General features: G+C 32.3%; 3 protein-coding genes and 1 long non-coding RNA gene across 10 annotated transcripts; 3 read left to right on the forward strand and 1 right to left on the reverse strand.

The window, feature by feature from the left end:
• Positions 1 to 478: 478 nt before the first annotated feature.
• Positions 479 to 1,819, forward strand: LOC107918971 (ACD11 homolog protein). The gene is made up of 3 exons (XM_016848527.2): positions 479 to 809; positions 897 to 1,069; positions 1,204 to 1,819. The coding sequence occupies exons 1-3, from the start codon at positions 591 to 593 to the stop codon at positions 1,454 to 1,456; spliced, it is 645 nt and encodes a 214-aa protein (XP_016704016.1). The 5' UTR covers positions 479 to 590; the 3' UTR covers positions 1,457 to 1,819.
• A 2,623-nt stretch (positions 1,820 to 4,442) lies between these two features.
• Positions 4,443 to 7,641, reverse strand: LOC107920821 (uncharacterized). Of its 7 annotated transcripts, XR_005906378.1 has the most exons (9): positions 7,130 to 7,353; positions 6,803 to 7,017; positions 6,237 to 6,299; positions 6,069 to 6,125; positions 5,880 to 5,963; positions 5,648 to 5,774; positions 5,482 to 5,544; positions 5,332 to 5,411; positions 4,443 to 4,884 (listed from the first exon to the last, which is right to left on the reverse strand). It is a non-coding gene; the product is annotated as an uncharacterized lncRNA (long non-coding RNA). The 7 variants fall into 7 exon arrangements; XR_005906379.1 differs by having other exon boundaries at positions 5,482 to 5,774; positions 7,100 to 7,383; XR_005906381.1 differs by having other exon boundaries at positions 5,482 to 5,774; positions 7,144 to 7,353.
• An 843-nt stretch (positions 7,642 to 8,484) lies between these two features.
• On the forward strand, positions 8,485 to 9,326 carry LOC121211007 (uncharacterized). Its single transcript, XM_041083158.1, has 2 exons — positions 8,485 to 8,505; positions 8,612 to 9,326. Exon 2 carries the CDS (start codon positions 8,672 to 8,674, stop codon positions 9,125 to 9,127), a length of 456 nt encoding a protein of 151 aa, XP_040939092.1. The 5' UTR covers positions 8,485 to 8,505; positions 8,612 to 8,671; the 3' UTR covers positions 9,128 to 9,326.
• Positions 9,327 to 9,463: 137 nt separating this feature from the next.
• Positions 9,464 to 10,346, forward strand: LOC121211008 (uncharacterized). The gene is made up of 2 exons (XM_041083159.1): positions 9,464 to 10,036; positions 10,117 to 10,346. Exons 1-2 carry the CDS (start codon positions 9,479 to 9,481, stop codon positions 10,309 to 10,311), a joined length of 753 nt encoding a protein of 250 aa, XP_040939093.1. The 5' UTR covers positions 9,464 to 9,478; the 3' UTR covers positions 10,312 to 10,346.
• The last annotated feature ends 15,589 nt before the right edge of the window (positions 10,347 to 25,935 follow it).

Below are 25,935 nucleotides of genomic sequence, written 5' to 3' on the forward strand. Positions count from 1 at the left end.
AGACTACATTGAATTTTGGGAAAAATTTATATTTTAAAATCATTTATATTTTTTATTTTTCTGAAATTTAAAGAGTTTTTAATTATTTTTATTTTTATTTAAAATTTTAAAAAAGATTAAAAAAATTTATATTAAAAAAAATTAAAATTTTATGTGATCTTAAAGGGGTCAAAATTATAAATGTTGGAGGTTGAAAAGTTAATTTAGTAGCTTCAAGATTTTTGAATAAAAAATATTTTAAAATTAAAATATAAATAGTAAATGTTAAATTTGGAAAGAGTAGATGATGTTTAGAATCTGAATTTGGGGTTTGGAATTGGATGACGTTGATACATTTGGTCCAAACCAGAAGAGTTGAAAAATATGTTGGAATTTTCCTATATTTATTACTAACTTCATTTCCGTAGGCAAATCGTGTTTCTAGTGTGATCTTTTGACTTCCCCAGAACACCTGTGTTTATTTCACAGCATCAGCACGCAACACGATTCTTGTTTCCATGCCGAAACTTCAAAGCCTTGGACGGTTTTCAAACGAACACGGCTTTTTAATTAAAAGATAAATAAAAGATGCATGACCCCATTCGCAGCAGATGAATGATTTTGGCAATTCTCTAGGGAAGACATTAAAAATGGCGACCAAAACTCCATTGTTTACAATAGCGCAGGCGTTTGAAGAGTTATCGCAGTGTGGAACCAAGGATGAAGGGCTTCCGTTGGATAAATTCTGCGATGCTTGTTCTTTGGTTTCTGTTCTTTTTAACTCCCTCGGTCTCGCCTTCAAATTCGCGGAGATGGAGTATGTCGCCAAGGTTTATTTGATTTCCCCCCTCTCTATTTGGAACCTATCACTGAAACTTTAATTTATTAATTGATGATGGATGGATGGTTTAAATCAGGTAGGTAATCTTGTGGAAGCATCAAAGAGGTTTGCCACTCTAGAAAATATAGTTGATGCAGATGTAGGTAATGGGACAGTGAAAAAACAGAAAAGCCCTTCACGAGATCTGCGTCGTGTTAGACAGGGTCTTGACCTCGTACGAGCTTTATTTGAACAATTTTTGTCATCCAAGTACGTTATATGCGCTTCCATCTTTTAACTCTTTATTTTTCTCTCGAGAGAATCCTGGTATTATCCTTGAATGTGAGCATCTCTAAGTGCTTGTTGCTTGAATTTACCTTTTCTTTTTGTTGTTGTTGTTGTAGGGATTACTCATTGAGAAACGCAGCTTCAACGGCTTATGCTCAAGTATGTGCACCGTATCACACATGGGCGGTAAGGACTGCTGTTTCTGCCGGAATGCATACACTTCCATCAAGGGAACAACTTTTGCTGAAACTCAACGAAACAGATCATTCAGCAAAGAAGAAAATGAGAAGGTACATCAAAGCTTCACGCCCACTGATTGATTACATCGATAAGCTTTATATTTCTAGAAAGATCAGCTTGGACTGGTGAATTAGTTATCAATTTGGGGGTCTTTCTTTCGACCTGCAAAAATCTAAATCATGAACAACCTTGTTTGTTCCCACATGGAAGCATCTTCAAAGTCTAATGACACAATCCTGGGTTTCAATTCATACAAGGAAAGAAGTTCAGGTTATTTGTTTGTTTATAATAAAACCAACTGATTCCATGGAAAACAATATTGTTCTATCTTCAAGAAAGGAATCTTTGGTTTATTTTTACATTAAAAAAAGCTGAGAGCTGACAGAAAACAAGAGAATTTGCCTTACTACACTTAAAAGTTTTTCTTTATGGATATTGTAAAGTCAGTCCTAAACACACTCTGATTTACTTTGACAAAAATCCAGCAGCAAATCCATGCCTTTATATTTTTTTTTATTGTACAAGATAAGTCCCAATTTTTTTATGCTTGCCGGCAAGAAAATCACTAGCTTACCCAAATTTAAAAAGATTTGAGTTCAGCTAAGTTCAATATGTTATTTTTTATATATTATATAATTTATCATACATAAAATTTAAATTTATAATAATATATAATATTTTAATATAAATATTAAAAAATTTCTAAAGATGATATATTAAATTTTAATAAATAATATATAATTATTAAATATTAAATCTATATATTTATATTTATATATAAAAGTAGTGCCCCATGTTGTTGTCCATTTGCAGTGTTTTTGTCTTTTTACATTTAAAAAAATTAATTTTTAATTTTAATATCTTTATTATGCCTAATTTTTATACTTTAATTTCTAATATAATTTGGTCTCTGAATTTTTATGATATTATTAATTAGTTCAAATAGTTAATATTGTTAACTTTTCGATTAAAATATTATATTATACATAATTTGAATGTCTTAATTTTTTAGAGACTGACACATTACTTTCCATTTCTTTTAAGTTTTTGTTGCTTATTTTATTTTATTTTATAATATAACAGTTTAATTTTAATTTTGGCTCTTAGATTATTCTGAAATTCATGATTTAATCTATATGTATTATTATTTTTTATATAAGTTGATCCCTCTATTTTATAATGTCATTAATTAGTCTAAATAGTTACTATTATTAGCTATTTCATTCAAAATATTGATCTCAATTTTTTTTAAGGACACTATTCCAACATAAAAGAAAATATTTTATCATGACAAATTCGAATGGATATTTTTAAGAAAAAATTCCTAATCAATATTTCCAACATTGAAAAAAATTCTTAATCAATATTTCCAACGTTATTTTTGTTACTACATGATAGCAATTTTTATTTTTTCTTAATTTCAAAATATGACACCAAAGAATTTCATAGAAGAGTTTTAATTATGGTAACAATTGGACATAAATTTTTTAATTAAAAAATTAAATGGCCTAAATTCTTGAAAATAAATTAGGGGATTGCATTTCAAATGTACGAAGTATAAAGGAACTTAATCATTAGGTTTTTACTTTTTAATTTGACACAAACAAACAATTAACCCAACATGAAGCATGATCCAAGAACCTTACTAGTTAAAAATAATATGGGCAAAGCCTAAAATAGGGTTCAATTAGTCATTTATAAATATAAACAGATTTAGATAAATTTTTAAATCTATATTTTAGGTCAAGTCAGGCTTGAATAAGTACAAAATGTTTAATATCATGTTTAAGCCTAAACCTAGCCCGACCCAAATTATGAACATTTCTATTCACATTTATGTATTGTGAGATTTAAACATGAATGTTAAGATCCCAGACTAAATTACCAATAAGTTGGAAGCATTTTCTGTCACATCAGCACTAAAAGTGATTGCACCAATATTTTTTTTATTTTCTAGTGCCACCTATTAATATGAAAATAAAACTTACAAAACAAGTTTTTATATAGTCTCCAAGTCACATTTTCTTAAGCAATATGAGATATGAGTATATATAGACTCATAATCCATTTGCACATTATTCCTAAACAATGTGAGATTGCTTAATCTTTCAAGTAACAACATAAGATTAAAGATTACACTTAATTTATCTCTATTTAGAACTCTAAACTAAATAGAAATAAATTTAATCTATATTAAATCTATTAAATCTGTTGATCTCTATAAAAAAAATTCTACATAATTTAGATGTAAAATATACAAAAATATAAAATAAACTAGAAAATAAAACACTTCTAGGTACATTTCCACCTAGAAGCGTTTTTTCTGAATTTCACCTAAAAATAAAAGTATTTTCATAAAATCGACTTATTCCCATAATTTTTCCAAAAAACGACCTAATCTGATACATTTGAAAAAGATTCAGCATTTATTAGTAATTTAGGCAAGATCCCAAGGTCAATTTTTAGCAAACAATGCTAAAGTTTTATTAACGTTTTAGTTAAAATTACAAAAATTGATATTAAAATAAAATACATATAATTATTATAAACTAAAAGAAATTTAGCAATAAATATAAAGAAATAAAAGAATTGAAAAGAACAAAGAATAATAGAGAATAAAACTCTGGTTGTATTCTCATTCACTTGAATCACATTCATAAAGCTTACAAAATCAAATGTAAATAACGGAACATTCATTTCATAAGAAAGAAACTACAAGCAAATAAAGCTTAAAGCTTGTACAAAACAAAAGCCTAAAAATGCAAATTCCTTGTACAATATAAGAACTCGAAAACTCGAAAGTTAGTGGATCTAAACTTGGTTTAGACATCCTTCGTTTCGGAACACATATATTATGTTTTCATCAATAGGTGCAAGAGAACGCTCTCCCATTAACTTCAACCACTCATCCAAGACACTTAAGGCTCCTTTGGATTGAGACAGTGAGGCAGTGAGGCACGTTTGAAAGGAAAAGATGGTGCCAAACTCACTGCATTTGTGTTTGGTTGAGGGTGTCAGTGCAGTGAGGTTGCTTTTCAACCACACTGATCAGCTGATTTTCAGCTGGAGCAAATAGCAGCAGTTAGAGGCTTACTGAGCAGTTGACATTATAACAGACAAAAATAGCCTTACTTTTATTTATTATTTTACCATTTTATCCTTAAAAATTAAGTTAATTTCATTCCCAAAACGCAAAAAACCCTACTCTTCAATTGACAGTAACAAAACTCCATCGTAATAGCAGAGCAGACTCTCAAAGAAGCTATATTTTCTACTCATCCTATCAATCTTGTTCTCAACTTTGATCTGGTAAGTGAAAACCCTTCTTTTTCTACTCTATATATGTGTTTGAATTGTATGAAAGTAGTTTCTGTTTTTCCTTTAAACACAAATCCATATGTTCTTTCTCCATTACTTTTTACCTCTACTTGCCGTTGAAGAGATTGAACATAATTGATGATTTCATTCAGCATACCAGCTTTGTCTGTGATTTTGTTACATCCTGGTACTAAATCTTGCAGATACTTCATTCTTTCACTGATTTTCTCCCTTCTAACCTATATAAATCAACATAATTAAAACATTATTATCTAATGAAAGAAACCTGATAAAATAAAATAAAACAAATCAGTAATAATACCATCCATATTCATGTCTCCAGCAATGCTGTATTCATGTCTCAAACCCTCAAAAACTAAAACTATCAAAAACAAAACAAAGCACAACTAAACAAACGAAACAACAAAAGCTTGTAGTAATATGAACAAGTTTAGCAGGTTTGCTATATGACTTCATGCCTAACACAAGTTACACATAACTATAAATATCACAGAACACAATTAGACCCACCTTAAGCAGCAAAAGCTTAAACTAACTACACGCTTTAGTTTCCTATTGTAGAAGAAGAAACTGAATGACCATCTGAAAATATAACTCCACAACAGTTACTGAACAATTATGGCCCACTGACTACTCACTAAAGTATTAATATAATACACACTTACATTGATCATTTTTCCAGAAAGGGATCTGCATCAGAGTAAGGATTATAACTATAAATTTCGCACTCCGAGAGTTTCACAACCTGCATAACCGGGTATTTAAAATTACCAGCTGCTGAGACTTGCATTTAGTCATTTCGAACTTACACTCACCTAATCTAGAGCCTTATAAATTATTTTGAGGAGTGAACTGCCCCCATATGCCTCGATCCATTCCTGTCAATGATGTAAAGCAGGAAACTTAAATGCCAGGCACAGTGACTTATTTAAGGATAAAACATACCACAATTGAATGAAAACTAGTTATCGCTCTTCTCACATACTACAAACCACCATCAACAGCATCAACATCTTCCCCCAAATCCATCTCTTTCACCCCAAATGACATGAACACAACACACCATTGGCCCAAAGCTTCATGAGTCTGATTAACTCCCAAAAAAAAACTGATGAACATGCAAATTTTAGACTAAAATCATTAAGTTATATTCATAACCAGAAAACTTGCACTAAACAATAATATAAGAAGACTTGATTATTGAATCACTTACAAATGTAGATGTCATACCAGCACAAGCTCCAGCAGCAAGTCTTTCGAGAACAGGTAGCTCGCCATCTTTTCCCGTGAAAAGTTTCTAGAATTCAATAGGAACTAGAAATCAAACGACTAACTTCATCAATGGACACGCAATAAGCATCAATACAATTCTAAGATTACATTATGCATATTCTTTTATTACCTAATAAGTTTCATAAGCAAAGAGCTGGACTGCACTGTAAGGTACAACTCTTATCACCTGAACCATTTAGTACTAAATCAATGTTAACAACAGCTCAGTAAACCATCACAATTACATTATCAAAATCCAATCCCAAAATAAAGAGTGGAAGTAAAAACTACAAAGAACCTGAGGAAGATTGCCCTTCCAGTACCCTTTAATTCCATCATCCTTCCCAATCGATACAAGCGCCTGCAATTTACTCTCAAATAGTCACCAACATTTAAATACAATCCAATAAAACTACCTTAATCAGCGGAATTTCAACAAACATATAATTACCAATTCCAGTAAAGATAGAACATGCAGAAATATAACCAAAGATACCTGAGAAATAGAAAAATGAACCCAAAAAATTTGCTGCAAACTCAGTAGCGTGAAGGTAGAACATAGAACCATTGAACTTGATATAATTTCAATATAACAATCCACCAATCTATCAACATATGAGGAATTTAATATAACCAATGCCTCATACTTTTTTAGCAAAGCTAGGAAAGATTCGTGCCTACATATCTTTTTATAAAAAAAACTCCATTAATTAATCCACAAAAATTTACATAAAAAATGAATATGATTAAATCTAACAAATTAAATATGATGCAAATAAGGGTCATTTCAACTTACATTAATGAAATGGAATATCTAAACGAAACTCAACATGAAAAACCAAAAACATAAAAGAAGAGAAAAACCTTCTTAAGAGAATGTGCATTTTACCCAGCCCATCTTCTCCTGCATCAAATGTATTCTTCCTATAATGTGGCTCATTTGGATCTCCGTAAGGAACTACCATTTGAACGAAACTTAATCTATGGGTTATAGGCCTCCGACCACAACTACCATCAACATAAGCAACAGAATATATTACGAGACCCTCCCTAGGAGTGAAACCAATTCGGAAATTCCACTGAAACCAGAATTGCAAATAAAATATATTAGTACATCTTGAATTGATAAAAAGTTATAAATATATTTTCACTACCAAGCACCTTTTGCCATTCAACAAAATTCCCACTGACACGAAAATTGGGACCTTCTGGTTGAATGATTTGTAGTGGTTTCACATCACTTCGATCAACACCTCCTCGTGTTTCACCAGCAGTGTAATTTCTTAAAGGATCAGCTGGTGGAAGAGGAACAAGTTTACGGTCTTCAAATTCAATCACCACCATATTTTGCATGTCAACAAGGACATGTATTCCCTCAACTGGACGAGCATAACCACCATATTTTGCATGTCAACAAGGACATGTATTCCCTCAACTGGATGAGCATAACCTATATTAAAATCACATTGAATTTCAAATAATCAGAAAAAAAGTATCAGAAAAAAAAGAATTAAACAAAGAAAGAAGCGAACTGACCTACATAATCTCCAAGGAAGTCATAATCGGTTAGTTTCAATCTTTGAAGCCTAATGGATTTATTTTGCCTACGCCAATATTACAAAGAACGAAAGAGCTTTTCTTTCTTTTTTTCTCCCCTCGGTGGCTCCGCCGAGTCAAATTCCTGTGAATTACACGTTTATCTGTTTTATTATTATTCTTTTTCGGCATAATAACCTTTTTAGTCCTCCAACTTTAGAAGAAAATTTATTTGAGTATTTTAATTTATAGTTTTTGTCAAATCATTCTAAAATAGATAAAAAAAAATTAGCATTTGTTAATTTTATTTGACAGAAACATGAAGAAATTGTATTGTAGATAGATTTTTAAGCAATAAACGTGAACCAATGGTTCTTGCAGATTTTTTCTTTAATTTTATTAGTTTGGCCTAGAGACTTAAGTCTGATATCCATATAAATATGTCTTGTGTCCAAGAGAATCAGAAATGGAGTAAATATGAGACTTGAAAATTATATTTTAGTTGCATTCATTTTCACTTTTTCCATGAAGTTGAAGCTTCAATTAAGGTGCCAGTTTTTTTTGGGTGTGGCTAGATAAAGATTAGCATTGGGAGACGTCTAAAATAACTTATAGACTATATATGTTCTCTATGCTTCTTGGTGAATGCTAGCACATTGACTGAATTATATCAATGACAATAGATGGTAAAGACACGAAATTTTGTGGACGGAGATAGTAGCTTAGCAACAAAAGTTGTTTGGGATGATGAGCTGACGTTGATATTTTGTGAACTTTGCGTGAATGAAGTCAATGCTGGTAATAGACCGACAAATCATCTAAACTCAAAAGGATGGGAAAATGTCATTGCTCTTTTTCAAGCAAAAACACAAAAAAATTATGGAAAACCTCAATTGAAAAATAAGTGGGATACATTAAAAAAGGAATGGAGGTTATGGAGGGAGTTGCTTAAAGAATCTACAGGTATTGGATGGTGTCCATCTAAAAAGACGATCTATGCTACGGAAGAATGGTGGACTGCAAAAATACAGGTTAGTGTTAACTTTATCATTATTTTAATGCATAAAGTTTATTGAAATTAATAATTTACAATTATAAAAATCTTAGTATAACATTTAAATTTAACATGTTATGTAGGAAAATCCTGATTTTAAAGGATTTAAGAAGAAATGAATTGAACCACGATTGAATGAGTTAATGTGGCAAATGTTTGGTGGCATTGTAGCCACTGGAGAGAATGCATGGGCACCTTCGTCTGGTGTTCTTCCAAGTGGGGTTCCTATGGGAGATGATGCACCTAATGAGGGATTTGGTGATTCAGATGAACATAGTAACGAGAATGAAGGTATTCCTCCTGATGAGGTACCATCAAACCCTTTTCATGAAATCCCTGATCGAAGAAAGCAAACACTTGGGGTTGCACACGGTAAAGGAAAAAAATCAAGTTCAAGTAGAAAATCATCAAGAAATACATTAACTACCCAGATTGAGAAATTGTGTGAGAGCATGTCTAGTCCAAAGAAGTCAGTGAATGAAATTATTTTTCCACACTCTCAATATACTATTTCAAATGCAATGGACGCTTTGCGTGCTTTGGGTGATGAAATTCCAAAAAAAGATGAACTGTACTATTTTGCCACCAAAATGTTCTAAATATCGATGAAACGAGAAGTTTTTTTGAACTTAGATCCAGATGATAGGGTTTGGTGGCTTCGACGCGAGTATGCTGAACAAAATCCAATTGCATCATTTTCGTCCTTGGTAGCAACATCCTCATTTCCCTTCCAACCATACCATCAACCACCTCCACCATAAGCTCCTTAGAATTATTATTGTAATATAACTATACTACTTTTTTATATGTAAAACTAACGTATGATACTTTTTATGTTTGGTATTTTTATGCTATGCTTTTAATCAAGTTTCTGTATTGTATAGAATGTCACGAAATATTAATTTACTTTCATTTGATTACTTCTTCAGGTTATGGATGAATTTAACAATATGTATAATAGTTTTTATATGAATTATGATACCTCTGAATTAAGTGAAGAAGCTCAACGAAGAATAGCCACAATTGTTACCCAAGTTGAGCACAACAATTATCATAATGAGGAAGAATATGTGTTAAGCAGTGTATTGGTACACCATGAAACTTATTTCACTATGCAACCGCGTATGGATTCAAATTATACTGGTCAAATATGGGTGGACGAAGTATTAAATGGGCACGATGATCGTTGCATGATTAGTTTTAGGATGCCAACAAATATATTTCACAGATTATTGCATGATTTGCAAACAAATTATGGCTTAAAGAATGGGAAAGTATCGGCGATGGAGAAGTTAGCATTATCATTGTACATTCTTGGAAATAGAGAATCAAATTCAAATGCAACAGAGCGATTTCAACGATCTGGGGAAACTATTAGTCGAATTGTTACTGATATGTTGCATATATTTGCTCGAATGGGAATAGACACGATTAAACCCATTGAAGATCAATTCGAGGAAGTACCGAACCGTATTCGACATGATACAATATATTGGTCTCACTTTAAGGTAAAATTTACACAATCTTTATATTTTTAAAACATAAATTATTTCTACCTTTTATCTCATTACTTGTATTTATTTTAAAGGATTGTATTGGGGCCATAGATGGAACACACATAAAAGCATGCATTTCGCCTTCTTCTCAATACCTTATATCGGACGGAAATGTGAACCAACTCAAAATATTATGGCAGCTTGTGACTTCAACATGTGCTTTATTTTTGCATTTCCTGGTTGGGAAGGAACAACACATGATATTAGAATTTTTTGCAAGCACTTAGAAAGCAAGAGTTGAAGTTTCCACACCCTCCACTAGGTCGAACTTTAATTTTTTAATTACTTTTTACATAAAAATATTAAAATTTTTAATTTATTTTTAAACTTGATATTATGTTTTACTTTTTTTGCAGGAAAATATTATCTTGTGGATTCTGGATATCCACAAATGGCAGGTTTTCTAGGTCCATATAGGGGGGAACGATATCATTTATCTGATTTTCGTCGAGGTAATCATCAAGTATCTGGAAAAAAAGAAATCTTTAATCATGCCCATTCTTCGTTACGCTCTGTGATTGAACGAACATTTGGAGTGTGGAAAAAAATGGCCAATATTAAGAGATATTCCAAGTTATTCATTCGACAAGTAAGTTTTAATAGTTATTGCAACAATGGTTTTGCATAATTACATTCGAAGACATGCTTGGTCAAATGATGAGGATTTTCGAGAATTTGAGAATATACCGGACATGCCAGTCTCTTCAAGCCAGTTTGACAGAGGTGAATCGAGTTCTTCTAACAGAGAAAGTGACCTTGAAATCACAATGTTAAGGGAAACCATTGCAACTAGTTTAATGAATCAATATTTGTAAACACATTTTGTATCATAACCTAATTTCTAGTAATAATGAAACTTGTTATGTCTTATGTTACTATATTTTTTATATTAAAAATCATCCGTTTAAATTCTTCAAAATTTGATCCAAGTATAATGTTATTATTTGTGAAAATAATATTTATCATTGTTATAAAAAATATTTAATTATAACTATAAAAAAATAAAAAATAATTATCATTTTATGTAATAAATAATTTAAATTAATTATATAATTCATTAAAATATTGGAAGATACATTTTAATATTTTATTAAATGAATTTGCATATTTTAATAATTTTAAAAAAATAAAATAATTTAAATAACTTCTATTATATATCAATTCTAATCTAATGTCCTTAATAGTCATTTTTTATTTTCACCTCACCGCTACAGCTGCGTTTGAATCCAAACACACACTCCACCGTTGTTTCTAATCTCACCGCTACTGTATCTAATCTCACCGCTACAGTAACTAATCTCACCGCCACCGTTGTTTTTAACCTCACTGGAGGTAAACACACCGCCCATCCAAACTAAGCCTAAGGGTTAGTTTGGATGGGCGGTGTGTTTACTTCCGGTGAGGTTAAAAACAGCGGTGGCGGTGAGATTAGTTATTGTAGCGGTGAGATTAGATACAGTAGCGGTGAGATTAGAAACAACGGTGGAGTGTGTGTTTGGATTCAAACGCAGCTGTAGCGGTGAGGTGAAAATAAAAAATGACTATTAAGGACATTAGATTAGAATTGATATATAATAGAAGTTTTAAATTATTTTACTTATATAAAATTATTAAAATATGTGAATTTATAAATTCATTTAATAAAATATTAAAATGTATCTTCCAATATTTTATTATAAATATTTTAATGAATTATATAATCAATTTAAATTATTTATTAGATAAAATGATAATAATTTTTAATTTTTTATAGTTAAATATTCTTTTATAACAATGATAAATATTATTTTCGCAAATAGTAACATTATACTTGGATCAAATTTTGAAGTATCTAAACGAATAATTTTTAATAAAAAATATATATAGTAACATAAGACATAACAAGTTTCATTATTACTAGAAATTAGGTTATGATACAAAATTGTTTTTACAAATATTGATACAACATTGCAATTTCAAGGTCACTTTCACTGTTAGAAGAACTCGATTCATCTCTATCAAAATGGCCTGAAGAGATTGGCATGTCGGGTATATTCTCAAATTGTCGAAAATCCTCATCATTTGACCAAGCATGTCTTCGAATGTAATTATGCAAAACCATTGTTGTAATAACTATTAAAACTTGCTTGTTGAATGAATAGCTTGGAATATCTCTTAATGTTGGCCATTTTTTTTCCACACTCCAAATATTCGTTCAATCACAGAGCGTAACGAAGAATGGGCATGATTAAAATTTTCTTTTTTTCCAAATGCTCGATGATTACCTCGATGAAAGTCAGGTAAATGATATCGTTCCCCCCTATATGGACCTAGAAAACCTACCATTTGTGGATCTCTTGAATCCACAAGATAATATTTTCCTACAAAAAAGTAAAACATAATATCAAGTTTAAAAAAATTAAAAATTTTAATATTGTTTTTATGTAAAGATTAATTAAAAAAAATTAAAGTTCAACCTGGTGGAGGGTGTGGAAACTTTAACTCTTGTTTTCTAAGTGCTTGCAAAAAATTCTACTGTCATGTGCTGTTCCTTCCCAACCAGGAAATGCAAAAATAAAGTACATGTTGAAGTCACAAACTGCCATAATATTTGAGTTGGTTCACCTTTCCGTCCGATATAAGGTATTTGACAAGAAGGCGAAATGCATGCTTTTATGTGTGTTCCATCTATGGCCCCAATACAATCCTTTAAAATAAATACAAGTAATGAGATAAAAGTTAGAAATAATTTATATTTTAAAAAATATAAAGATTGTGTAAATTTTACCTTAAAGTGAGGCCAATATCTTGTATCATGTCGAATATGGTTCGGTATTTCCTCAAATTGACCTTCAATGGGTTTAATCATGTCCATTCCCATTCGAGCAAATATATGTAACATATCAGTAAAAATTAGACTAACAGTTTCCCCAGATCGTTGAAATCGCTCTGCTGCATTTGAATTTGATTCTCTATTTCCAAGAATATACAACGATAATGCTAACTTCTCCATCGTAGATACATTCCCATGCTTTAAGCCATAATTGGTTTGCAAATCATGCAACAAGCTGTGAAATATATTTTTTGGCATCCTAAAACTATTCATGCAACGACCATCATGCCCATTTAATATTTCGTCCACCCACATTTGACCTGTATAATTTGAATCCATACACGGTTGCTTAGTGAAATAAGTTTCATAGTGTAGCAATACACTGCTTAACACTTGTTCTTCCTCTTCATGATAATTGTTGTGCTCAACTTGTGTAAAAATTGTGGCTATTCTTCGTTGAGCTTCTTCACTTAATTCAGGGGTATCATAATTCATATAAAAACTATTATACATATTGTTAAATTCATCCATAACCTGAAAAAGTAATCAAATGAAAATAAATTAATAACTTGTGACATTCTATACAACATAAAAAATTGAATAAAAGCATAGCTAAAAATACCAAACATAAAAATATCATACATTAGGTTTACATATAAAAAAGTAGATCATACATTAGTTTTGCATATAAAAAGTAGATCATACATTAGGTTCACATATAAAAAAGTATATCATACATTAGTTTTGCATATGAAAAAGTAGATCATATATTAGTTTTATATATAAAAAAGTAGCATAGTTATATTACAATAATAATTCTAAGGAGCTTATGGTGGAGGTGATGGATGGTATGGTTGGAAGGGAAATGAGGATGTTGCTACCAAGGATGAAAATGATGCAATTGGATTTTGTTCAGCATACTCATGTCGAAGCCACCAAACCCTAACATCTGGATCTAAGTTCAAAAACACTTCTCGTTTCACCGGTATTTGGAACATTTTGATGGCAAAATAGTACAATTCATCTTTTTTTGGAATTTCATCTCCCAAATCACGTAAAGCATCCATTGCATTTGAAATAGTATATTCAGAGTGAGGAAAAACAATTTCATTCACTGACTTCCTTGGACTAGCCATACTCTCACACAGTTTCTCAATATGAGTAGCCAATGAATCTCTTGATGATTTTCTACTTGAACTTGATTTTTTTCCTTTACCGTGTACAACCCCAAGTGTTTCTTTTCTTCGATTAGGAGTTTCACAAGGAGGGTTTGATGGTACCTCATTAGGAGGAATACTTTCATTCTCATTACCATTTTCATCTGAATCACCAAATCCCTCATTAGGTGTATCATCTCTCATAGGAACCCCACTTGGAAGAACACCAGACGAAGGTGCCCATGCATTCTCTCGAGTGGCTACAATGCCACCAAACATTTGCCACATTAAATCATTCAATCATGGTTCAATTCCTTTCTTCTTAAATCCTTTAAAATCAGGATTTTTCTACATAACATGTTAAATGTTATACTCAGATATTTATATTTGTAAATTATTAATTCACTAAACTTTATGCATTAAAATAATGATAAAGTTAACACTAACCTGTATTTTTTAGCCCACCATTCTTCGGTAGCATCGACCGTCTTTTTAGATGGATACCATCCAATACCTGTAGATTCCTTAAGCAACTCCCTCCATAACCTCCATTCCTTTTTTAATGTATCCCACTTGTTTTTCAATTGAGGTTTTCCATAATTTTTTTGAGTTTTTGCTTGAAAAAGAGCAACGACATTTTCCCATCCTTTTGAGTTTAGATGAGTTGTCGGTCTATTACCAGCATTGACTTCATTCACGCAAAGTTCACAAAATATCAATGTCAGCTCATCATCCCAAACAGCTTTTGTTGCTAAGGTACTATCTCCCTCCACAAATTTTCGTTTCTTTACCATCTATTATCATTATTTTGATTTTAAATGTCAACCGACATAAAACCATAAATATATGATTAGATATAATAATATAGTTTCATAAAAAATTAACAATAACACATCAGAAAAAGATGAAAGCCATAAGATGAACAGTAAAGAAAAAATTCTCAAAGATCCATGGTAAACAATAACGAGGATATAGAAAGGATAATTGATTATGACTATCTTTTCAAAAGTGTAAGCAAACTTGAGCAGTTTGGTTTTTCTTAGCAACACTAGTCATCAAATTTTTACATTAATCTAAAAAAAAGCATGCATTTAATCACTCAAGGTTATGGCATCAATCTCATAGTATAACTAATTATTTATGATTATTTGCTTTTAAAATTTTAATAATAAGCTATTATTTATTAAAAATATAAGAAATAGGTACGATTTTGAAACAATTTAAAATAATTAAAAAGAAATTTAATTTAATGATCAAAATAAATTTAAAATTTCAATAATTAAAAATATTTATTATTTAATTTATTTAAAGTTTTAAAATTACATTAATTTTAAATAGATCTGCAAACTGAGAACAGGAAACACAATGAGAAAAAGAAAAAAGAAAGGGTTGGAGGGGAAAAAAATGGAGGTGACTTTTTTTTAAATAGACTTCCGGATAGACTTTTTTTTGAATAGACTCTTAAACATTAAATATTCAATACACGATTAATATCATTGAATTAAACAAATTGATAATTTGATATGGATTTATACTAATTTACCTTTATTTTAAAGAATAATTTTTAAATTTATATATTTATCGTAATACAAAATCATAATTTTAAAAATTAAATATTTATATTAGTTTGTTATTATTTTCTAAATATTAGTATTGTTGAAATGCTATAAAATGTAATTGAATCATTAAAAAATTGCCTTAGTTGCATATAAATTATTTTAGTAAATTATTAGTTTTTTAGTAAAAAAGATATTAGTTTTAATTTCATTTATTTAAATTAATATGCGCAAAACTTAAAATTTAAATTATTTAGCATTCTGAAAAATCAACTTATTATTAAATAATTGATTTAAAATTGAAAGTATATTAGTTAAATATTTAAGAGGTTAAAAATAATGTAAGAATTTAGTAAAAAATTGAAAGTATCTCTCGGACTCATCTATTAGAAAGATTGGTAAAAAATTGAAAGTATCTCTCGGACTCATCTATTATTTTAGTAAATTGAAAGTATGCATTCAATATTGCTAATTAACTTTAGAGGCAGTAATTCACCAAAGATGCATTCCTACAACAATTCTGGCGATAACAGAGTAGCTAAAAATTATATCAATGCCATATAGGTGATCAATTACTTACAATTCCAAACACAACACCGTCGAAGGCAGTATGATACTCAAAATTTGGAGTTGGAAACTCAGGAGTGGGATAAGCAAAAGTAAGAGGAAGCTCAGGGCAGCCCAAAATGATGTACCTACAACAGAAAAGTGAGCATAAACAATATAGAAAAAATGTATTATGTTTCAAGATTAAAAAATTTAACTAGAACTAGAAGCATAATTATGTCTCAAGCATTAAGATTATCAATCATATTTAAATTTATTTACGTTTGACCTTGAAAATATTGCCCTCCAAGTTAGACTTCTATGGTTGTTGGTCGGTAGTTTCTGTTCGATATGTTCTACAGTTTTCTCTTCACTTCAAAACAAAATTATTGTTTAGTTAAGTAAAAAAGGCTGCTGGTAGGTACAACTCAAAGACCAAACTGCTGCAGTAAGTCTCTTTCAATATATTTACTAATTTTTCTCTTCATTGAATCACTAGTTTTCTATTAAACAATTATTTGCAGATGATATTTGAATTTACTGCGAAGCACATGCTTAGTTACGAACTAGAAAAATCGTCAGATACTATAGCCCTAAACTTATCCAACTTCTTGGAGGGACTGATGGCATTTCCTATATGCGTCCCCGGTACAGCTTTCTACAGATGTAAAAAGGTAAGCCATTCAAGAAAACTAGAATTCCCAAAACGGAATTAAAATTTTTATATATAAACATTGCAGAGGCAGCAAAAAGTAATACAAGTAATAAGTAAATTAGTGGAAGAGAGAATGAATTCGGGAGAAGGTGGACGAATTAGCAAAACAGATTTTCTCGACCAAATTGTGGAAGACATGAGGACAGAATCATTCTTGACAAAGGAATTTGCCAATCATGTTCTCTTTGGAATCCTCCTAGCTAGCTTTGAGATTGTTTCTTCCACTATTGCCTTAGCCATCAAATATTTATCCGACCATCCTTCTTTACTACAACAACTTACGGTACCAAGATATATAATTATTTAATATTTTCTTTCTTTTTTCTTATATATATAGTTGTATAATTCATTATCTGTAAATTTATATATATTTTTTAACTCTTGACAAGGAGGAGCATGAGCAGATTCTTAATAAGAAAAGAAGAGATTGTAATCCTGGACTTGAAGATGGACTTGAATGGGAGGATTACAAATCTATGTATTTTACTCATAACGTTAGTCATATATATCACCTCTCTCCCTTTATATACAGCTAAGGAGACTAGTGTAAATGGTTCGACCGTTAAATCTATTGATATAATTATATATATATCATACATATAAAATTTTTAATCGATACAATATTTTTATTATATCGATCTAAAATATATATTCAACAGTTGAAATTTCTTTCATAAAATAAATAGTTTAAATTTGCTTAGCCCACTTCAAAATAAAGAAGTGATTGATAATTTCAGTGAAGCTAATATATTAGGGAGAGGTGGATTTGGGATTGTTTATAAAGGTGTATTGCATGATGGGACACAAATTGCAGTCAAAAGGATGGAATGTGTTGGTGAAGGTACTAAAGGAATGGCTGAGTTCCAAGCTGAAATTGCAGTGCTTTCAAAGGTTAGGCATTTGGTTGCTCTTTTAGGTTATTGTATCAATGGTAATAAGAGGCTTTTGGTTTATGAGTACATGCCTCGTGGTACCCTTTGTATCCGGGTTAAGCATCAGGATCTTATACATATTATTCAGGGCTACATCTGTAGTGCAAGAGTTGTCATAAAATCTACATCAGACATCTCAATGATCAAAATAGCAAATATGGTTTCAATAATAAGAATCTACTTTTTAGACAGAAACAATAAGATATCATGCGTCTTATTTGCATCTCATATGGGTAAATTTTGAGCATAACAAAGCTCAAGAAAACTAAAATATTAAACTTAAAATGACTGGTAATAGTAGTAAAAATCTGGCCTATATTCTTATGAGCTAAAATGAGCTACAAACAAAATGTAGAATAAAGGAACGTCTAACTTCTAATTCAAGGTCTAATATGGGAGGGAGATCGTATTAAACTGACATCCAATACTATAAAGGCTCTTGTTATAGGCCAATTTTGGCCCAGTCCATTTACAAATAAACCACAATAAATAGTTTTTTTACAATGGCCCGGCAAGCCCAAAACCAAATTACCCGTACCCAATTCCCAAACCCTAAACTAGCCCATCTACAACCAAAACCTTGGCCCCATTTTCGGCTTCCACTTGTTCTGACACCAGCCATCAGCCCCATACCCTGGCGCTCCAGCTCTCCATGCCACCATGTCGGCCACCATGCATGCCACCGTGCCTCTGAGGGTCATCTGACACCTGCAAAGTGAAGCAAGCACCAAGACAGAGCAGGCGACAAGGAGCAATGGCAAGAAACTTAAAAAATGTTGTATAGAAATGGCTATAAAGGCCAGATCCGAATGTAATATAGGGGCTTCTTTTTTTTTTATTCGGCAGTAAGAAAAAACACAAAAACAAGAAATAAAACACTCCATTTTCAGAGTCAATATAGTGATTTCAATCAGTGTTTAAAGATAGAAGTAGCATTCAGACAAACAAAAAACACCAAGATCAACAAATCAGAAGCTAAAATCAGAACCGACCTAAGGTGATTGTTTTTTTCTTTTATTTTAATTTCGTTTTTTGGTCGATTTCATACACATATATATATCAAAAAATATAATAAAATAATAGAATAAATAACAAAAAAATAAAAAAAAATTTACCTTTTCGGTGGCCGGCGCCGGCGCCGGCGAGCCTCCGGTGGCCGTCCGGTGACCGGCCCCTAGCCGGATTCCCCTCTCTTCTCTCTCCCTTCTCTCTTCCCTCTCTCTTCTTTTTTTTTCTTTCCCTCTCCCAAAATGATTTTTTTGATTATTTTAGGCCTTATATAGCCCTCCAAAACGACGTCGTTTTGGGGGCTACACTTAAGCCCCAAAACGACGTCGTTTTGGCCATGCCCGACCCATCCGACCCGACCCGCTAGAGGATCCGCGTGTTTTCGTTTAAATGGGATATTTATGCGCGCAGTCCTTCCGCTTTTCTGATGCTTCGCAATTAAGTTTTTTATGGTTTTCAATTCGGCCCCATGATTTTTTGAGGTTATCAAATTAGTCCTGTTAATGCGCTGCATTTAGAGGGAGTGGAAATATTGCTGTTTCGATCCACCCAACGTTTCACGCGCGTACAATTAAGTCCCTTTTCTTTGTTTTCATTTCAAATTGGCCCCACAACTTTGTTTTTAATTCAATTTTAGTCCTTTTTTTCGTTTATTTTTATATCTTTATTAAATATCCTTGTTATTTTATATTATTAGTATTATTAGTATTACTATTATTATTATGTATTAGTATATATTTTTATTATGTACGTGTATACATATATATATTTTCATATTTAATATTTTTATTTCACTTTATTTTAATATTTTATTAATGTTATGTTTGTTTCTTTATATTCCAATGTTATCATTATTATTATTATTATTATTAGTTTATGCTTTGTTATATATTTATATATTTATAATACGTATATATACTTGATATATTTGTATATACCTAGGTAATATTATTACTAGTTTTTTAATATACGCATATATTACCTAAATATTTTAGTATTATGTATATTCTTCATGTATTATATATATGTGTTCTTAATAATATACTTTATTTGTGTCATGTTTTTTATGTTGTATTATTATATTTTAATATTATATTATATAATTATATATACATATATCTTTTATATATATTATCATGTATATATTTTAGTATTATCAGTTATATATCTTTATACTATATGATTTCTAATACTATTATTTATATATATGTGTATAAGTATGTGTATAGTGTACAAAATAGTTTTCTTATTATTATTATCACTTCTAAGGTACGCATGTATTGTATATGTTCTATATATGTTATATATATTTTTAATATTACTAGTTATATATAGTTCTTATACCTTTCCAAGTACATATTTCTATACCATCTTATGTATATATTTTTAAATACTATATTGTATATATATATTTTCTTAGTACCACATTACGTATATATCATGTATATATTTATTTTTACCCATATTGTATTTGTTATTAATTTTAATACATTTATTTTATCATACGTATATATATACCTTCCTTATTTGTATCATTTGTGTATGTCGTATTATTGATTTTGTATTTATTATTTTCCCTATTGCTACTTATTGTATTATTATTTGGTGTACATACATCTTTTACTATTATTAGTATAAATGTATTTTCCTTGTCCATAGTATTCCTAATATTATTGTATATGTTCAATTATACTATGTGTACTTGTATCTAGTACGTATATATATTTAGTAATATTGCACATATATGTCTATTAGGCATTATATTTTCATACATCATGTATATATGTCATATATTATATTTTTGCATATTTATATGTTACCTTATATTATTATTACTAAATGTACTTTATATTTGTTCATGTTTGGTTTTATTTCTCTTTTAAATATTATTATTACTGTTTTGCTACTACTCTAGTATTATATTAACATTTTCATTGATAATGTCATTGTTTGCATCTTTGATTTATTTTAAATTCTTATTTCATGAATATCTTTTATATTTTAATTACTAATCGAGGCAATATATCGATTTAACATTAAGTCGTAAATTTCATCGCTATGTTGGATGAAATTCGGCTCGTGTTAAAATGGTATATCCTTCTCAAAAATCAAAAATTGAAAGTTCCCGTCTTTTAAATCGGATCACGATTGGAATTTAAATTGAACTAGCCTTCTTGAAAATTAAGACAACACATGTTTAAAAGATACCAATTTTGGGTGTGCGAGGGTGCTAATACCTTCCTCGCGCGTAACTGACTCCCGAGCCCTACTTTGTCTCTGATTTTAACGTAGACCTAAACTCGGCCTTCTTTTGTTTTAAAAATAAATTTATTAGGTGTCCGATCACACCTATAAAAAGGGTCGGTGGCGACTCCCCTCTTTATTTCCGTTTTTCAGTTTATGTTTCAAAAAAATCAAACTTTAATTTTCAAGTTTTCAATAAATTGCCACAATTAGCGACCAAGATAAAAAAATTTTACGTCGCTACAGCTGGCGACTCCACTGGGGACTTCTATTTTTTAGAGTCGAGTTGAATTAAACGCGTGTTGTCAAAATTTTCAAAGTTCCGTGTTCAAATTAATCTATAATCATGATCCTTAAGTTTTGTTTTCAAAAAATCATACATACATATCTCCTAATTTGTTTTATCTTTCGTTTTTCAGTTTTAAGTTTTACAGTTTTGGTGTTGTAGTTTTAAAATAAATGAAAGGTTTGCAAGTTTCTCCCCACGCGCCGTGCACTTGCATTTTGCATAACATAAGCTCTCTACCCGGGCTCCGTCCTTGTTAAGTGAAAGTAAACGCTACGCCTTCGTGAGTTAACTCGTTCCTCCACACAGGCTAGTGAATACTTTCGGGTTACATATGACTTATGCTTTCGTGAGTTAACTCGTCCCTCCGCATAGGCATAAGTAAATGTAATCCCTCGAATTGATCTCGTAAGCCTATGATGGGCCATGACCGAGACTCTGTACTAATCTTAGTAAATGACAGTACAGACGATTCGAGTACCCATCTAGAACCAAAACCGCATATAGTGAACCATATGAGCCATCCAACTAGAGTCGTGCCAAACCTCCATCCGTTTACTAGTCACCGAAATAAGTACACGGGAAAAACACATCTTACCTTCTGTTTCTTTTACATTTACGCTTTCTATGCAAGGGAACCAAGTCCATTGGACCAAGTAGCTTAATTTATTAGATTGTCTACAGTTTTTCTCTGTTCATATGTGTTGTGCTAACCGAGTTTGTTTGTTTTTATTCTTATTTTACATCATGCATTATAGGCATCATATTAGAAAGGTGTTGACTAGAGATCGGTTGCCAAAAAACGGGTTTCTAATGGAAGAGTCAATTATACAAACAACCGAGAAGAATGCCGCGGTTCGAGACTGGTCTCTAAAGACTCAGAAAGAAAGAGGGGATAGTCTAGTGGGGGGATGTATTGCCAATCTGCCCGAGCACATAACTGTAAATGTTCGCCAAAATAACCTTGAAGATTTGGTTCGGGTATGGAATCAGTGGAACTCGGATACTAGGGGTATCTTCACTGAGAGATATGGAGACATAGCCAACTTGATTGCTGTCAGCGTAGACGAACGATTGATCTAAGCCATGGTCAGATTTTAGGATTCGGCTTACGCATGTTTTATCTTCAACCAAGAAGATATGACTCCTACTATAGAGGAGTATGCTGCTTTGCTCCGTGTCGATAATGTACAATCCTATAAGATATATGTGAAAGAGCCTAAGCCAATGACCTTCAAGAAAAAGTTAGTGAGATTGACAGACATGACTGACGCGTGGGCCGAAAAATAGATAAAGAAGAAGAATGAAACCATTTGTATTCCATGGTCTGCCCTACGAGACTTGGTTCTGAACCATCCCGACATGTTGAAAAGGGTAAATTTGTTCGCTCTGGCCATTTACGGTTTGATCATCTTCCCAAGGTCCTTGGACACATAGAAGTTACGGTGGTAGATTTCTTCGAAAGATTAAAACAAGGAATCAACCCCGTCCCAACTATCCTGGCCGAAACTTTCAGATCACTAAGTAGCTGTAGGAAGAAAGGGGAAGGTCGTTTTATCGGATGCACGCAGTTACTTAATGTTTGGATTCTGAGCCACTTCTAGAAAGTAGAGCGCACACCGTTCCATATGTTTTCTAAAACATTCTTCCCGTTAGAAGCTTATCTCAAGAAAGAATGGCCGAAGGAAGTCACTGAACAACACTGGGTCTCAGTCTTTCAGAATCTTCGCGCCGATGACGTAACTTGGAGAGCCCCGTGGATACGCCCGTCAGTTCTGCTATACAAGGTCGGAGATCAAGATTGGGTGCCACTACTCGGATTATGGGGAGGAGTCGGATATGCCCCACTATTAGTCCAAATACAATTTTCTTTGCGGCAATTTATACCCGCCACTGGAGGATTGGCACAATCCGAGTTCACTTTCGCGGGTGAAGGATATATGAAAAGGGTCCGAGACAATGCAAAATCTTGGAAGAAAATTCATCTAATGGAATTAGCCTTATATGCTGATACCCTAACTCAAGATTATGACGTATCGAGGAAGCAACGGATAAATAGTCAGCAAACCTCGTCAACAAACTACACCGTCCAGAATCCTTTCTCAGAGGAAATGTCGTCTGAGCTAGAAATAGCAAGACAAGAATTTGAACGAGAAAAGGCCAAGATGTCTCGGGACCTTAGTGCCCTTCAAGAAGAAAACTACCAATTAAAGATCAACATTCAGATTGAAAGATCCAGAACTGAGAAAGTGCAAAAAGAAGTTGAAGTTGTGAGAAATGACTTAAGAGACCTCAATCTGGAAAATAAAAAGTTAAGAGGCACAATAAAAAATAGTGGGCTAGGCAAGTCGTCAGCAGAATGGAAAGAGGAGATAAGCAACATTAAAGGAGGGATGGAATTTTGGAAAGGAAAAGAAAAGAAAGAGGAAGAAAAGGCTGCGCGGGCTATGATAGAATTGAAGAAGAAGAACGCCGAATATGAAGTAGTGTCTGCCGAGGTGATGACTAGTCGATCTAAACATCAAGAACTAAAAGAAAGGATATGAGAGTTAGAAGATATGTTGCAAGATCGTCAACAACAGTTAGATACTCTCTTGAAGACTTTGGAAGAAAAAGATTGTTAGTATGATAGAGACGTTCGTGCTTGCAAAGAGGGCCTCCAGGAAAAAGAAAGGCAACTTAGCTATTTGATCAATGAAGTTCGTGGGGTAGCCATGCACGTGGTACAATTATCGGAAAAAGCTGAAAATCTCAGTTGCCAATTCCCACCAAGCCAGCGATCGAGTATATCAGAATTCTTAGAACGAATAAAGAAATATGGTGATATAGCTAGAAAGTTTGTGTAATAGCTGAATCAAAAATGGCAAAATATTTTGTAATGAACTCTTTTGATGAATGAAATGCCTAAATAGGGGCTATCTTGAAATCAACACCAATTCCTTACATGTCATTCATGACTAACATTCATTTGGCATTCAAGCATTCTTGTATTTATTCATTCATTCATGGCATATCCCGTACTCATTTTCTGAGGTTAAAACGTACAATTCGCAGTTGCAATACTTCAAATCTGGAACCACGCCACTCGTATAGAACGCGTCGGCAAACTAGAACAATGGAGGCTGCATTCAATGAAAGGATTGAAAGAATGGAAAGAATCCAAAAGGAATTACAAGAGCAGTTGGCTAGGTCACAGCAAGAGACGAAAGACTTAATGGTGAGATCACGAGAAGAATCGCTCGAATAGAAGGATCAAATGGCCAAGATGATGGAGATGATGTCAGCTTTAGTTAAAGGAAAGGGACCCATGCAGAGCCCTGACATCGAGGAATCTCGGTCAAGAGTTAATCACAATCAAGACCCGCTCTATCCCCCGGATTCACTCCACCACACGCCCGCGTAGTACAAAGAGGGTACACCCAAGGAGAACCCACAGACCCAGAGCAACGGCCGGTGCCACATACTTATTTAGGGCAGGAAATATTCATATCAAATTCTGGGGCTAATCCTGCCAATCCAATTGTTCCAGATTTGGACGATCCAGCGGAAATAGCCAGGTTGAGAACAGACGATCATGAGGCTCAAGAGAAGTATAGGAGCTTAGAGGAAAGACTCAAAGCAATAGAGGGTACTGAAGCCTTCTCTGCACTAAGTGCCAAAGAGCTCAGTTTGGTGCCCGATCTAGTTCTACCTCCGAAGTTCAATGTGCCTGATTTCGAAAAATACGATGGCACGAGATGTCCAAAGGCGTATCTTGTCATGTTTTGTCAAAAAATGACTGGTTATGTGAATGAAGACTGGCTACTCATACATTGTTTTCAGGATAGTCTAGTAGGATCGGCTCTTCGGTGGTACAACCAGCTTAGTAGGGAAAGGATCCGATCTTGGAAGGACTTGGCATCAGCATTCTGTGAGCAATACAAGCATGTATCAGATATGGTGCCATACCGTGTAACACCCCGAACCCGAAACCGACATCGGAGTCGGACACGAGGTGTTAACTGGCTTTAACCCCTTACAAAATTTATTTTCCAGACACTGCCCAATCTGTGTACTAGTCGTTTTAAAAAAATCATATCTTGAGTTTCGTAACTCAAAAATCAATTTTGTAATTTTTCCCAGAAACTAGACTCATGTGCCCATCTATGTATTTTTTTCTAGAATTTTTGGTTGGGCCAATTAGTACAGTTTATTAGTCAAAGTCCCCCAAGTTGCAGGGGTCGACTACACTGACCTTTGCCCATTACGACTTGGATATCTCCCTGCACGGGGCTTCAATACTGGTGCCGTTTGTTTCTATGAAAACTAGACTCAGAGAGGAATCTGTACATATATGGTACGACCCCTAATTATCTCTGGTTAATTTATAATGAATTTCCAAAGTCGGAGCAGGGAATCCAGAAACCGTTCTGGCCCTGTCCCACAAAAATCTGATTATCTCTTAATATACTGCCCATATGATCATTTCGTTACTTCCTCATGAAAGCAGACTCATCGAGCTTCGATTACATAATTTATTCATCAATTAATTCCACTCCTACTATTTTTAGTGATTTTTCAATCTCATGACACTGCTGCTGCCAGCATCTGTTACG

Source organism: Gossypium hirsutum, chromosome A12 (assembly GCF_007990345.1).
Source record: "Gossypium hirsutum isolate 1008001.06 chromosome A12, Gossypium_hirsutum_v2.1, whole genome shotgun sequence".
NCBI classification, from domain to species: domain Eukaryota; kingdom Viridiplantae; phylum Streptophyta; class Magnoliopsida; order Malvales; family Malvaceae; genus Gossypium; species Gossypium hirsutum.

Excerpts from the sequence above, each read along its gene's own strand:
- LOC107918971 (XM_016848527.2), top strand. The coding sequence starts at position 591 with ATGAATGATTTTGGCAATTCTCTAGGGAAGACATTAAAAATGGCGACC. Across the intron at positions 810-896 it reads AGATGGAGTATGTCGCCAAG|GTAGGTAATCTTGTGGAAGC; the intron begins GTTTATTTGATT and ends GGTTTAAATCAG. Across the intron at positions 1,070-1,203 it reads GAACAATTTTTGTCATCCAA|GGATTACTCATTGAGAAACG; the intron begins GTACGTTATATG and ends TTGTTGTTGTAG.
- LOC121211007 (XM_041083158.1), top strand. The coding sequence starts at position 8,672 with ATGTGGCAAATGTTTGGTGGCATTGTAGCCACTGGAGAGAATGCATGG.
- LOC121211008 (XM_041083159.1), top strand. The coding sequence starts at position 9,479 with ATGTATAATAGTTTTTATATGAATTATGATACCTCTGAATTAAGTGAA. Across the intron at positions 10,037-10,116 it reads TATATTGGTCTCACTTTAAG|GATTGTATTGGGGCCATAGA; the intron begins GTAAAATTTACA and ends TTTATTTTAAAG.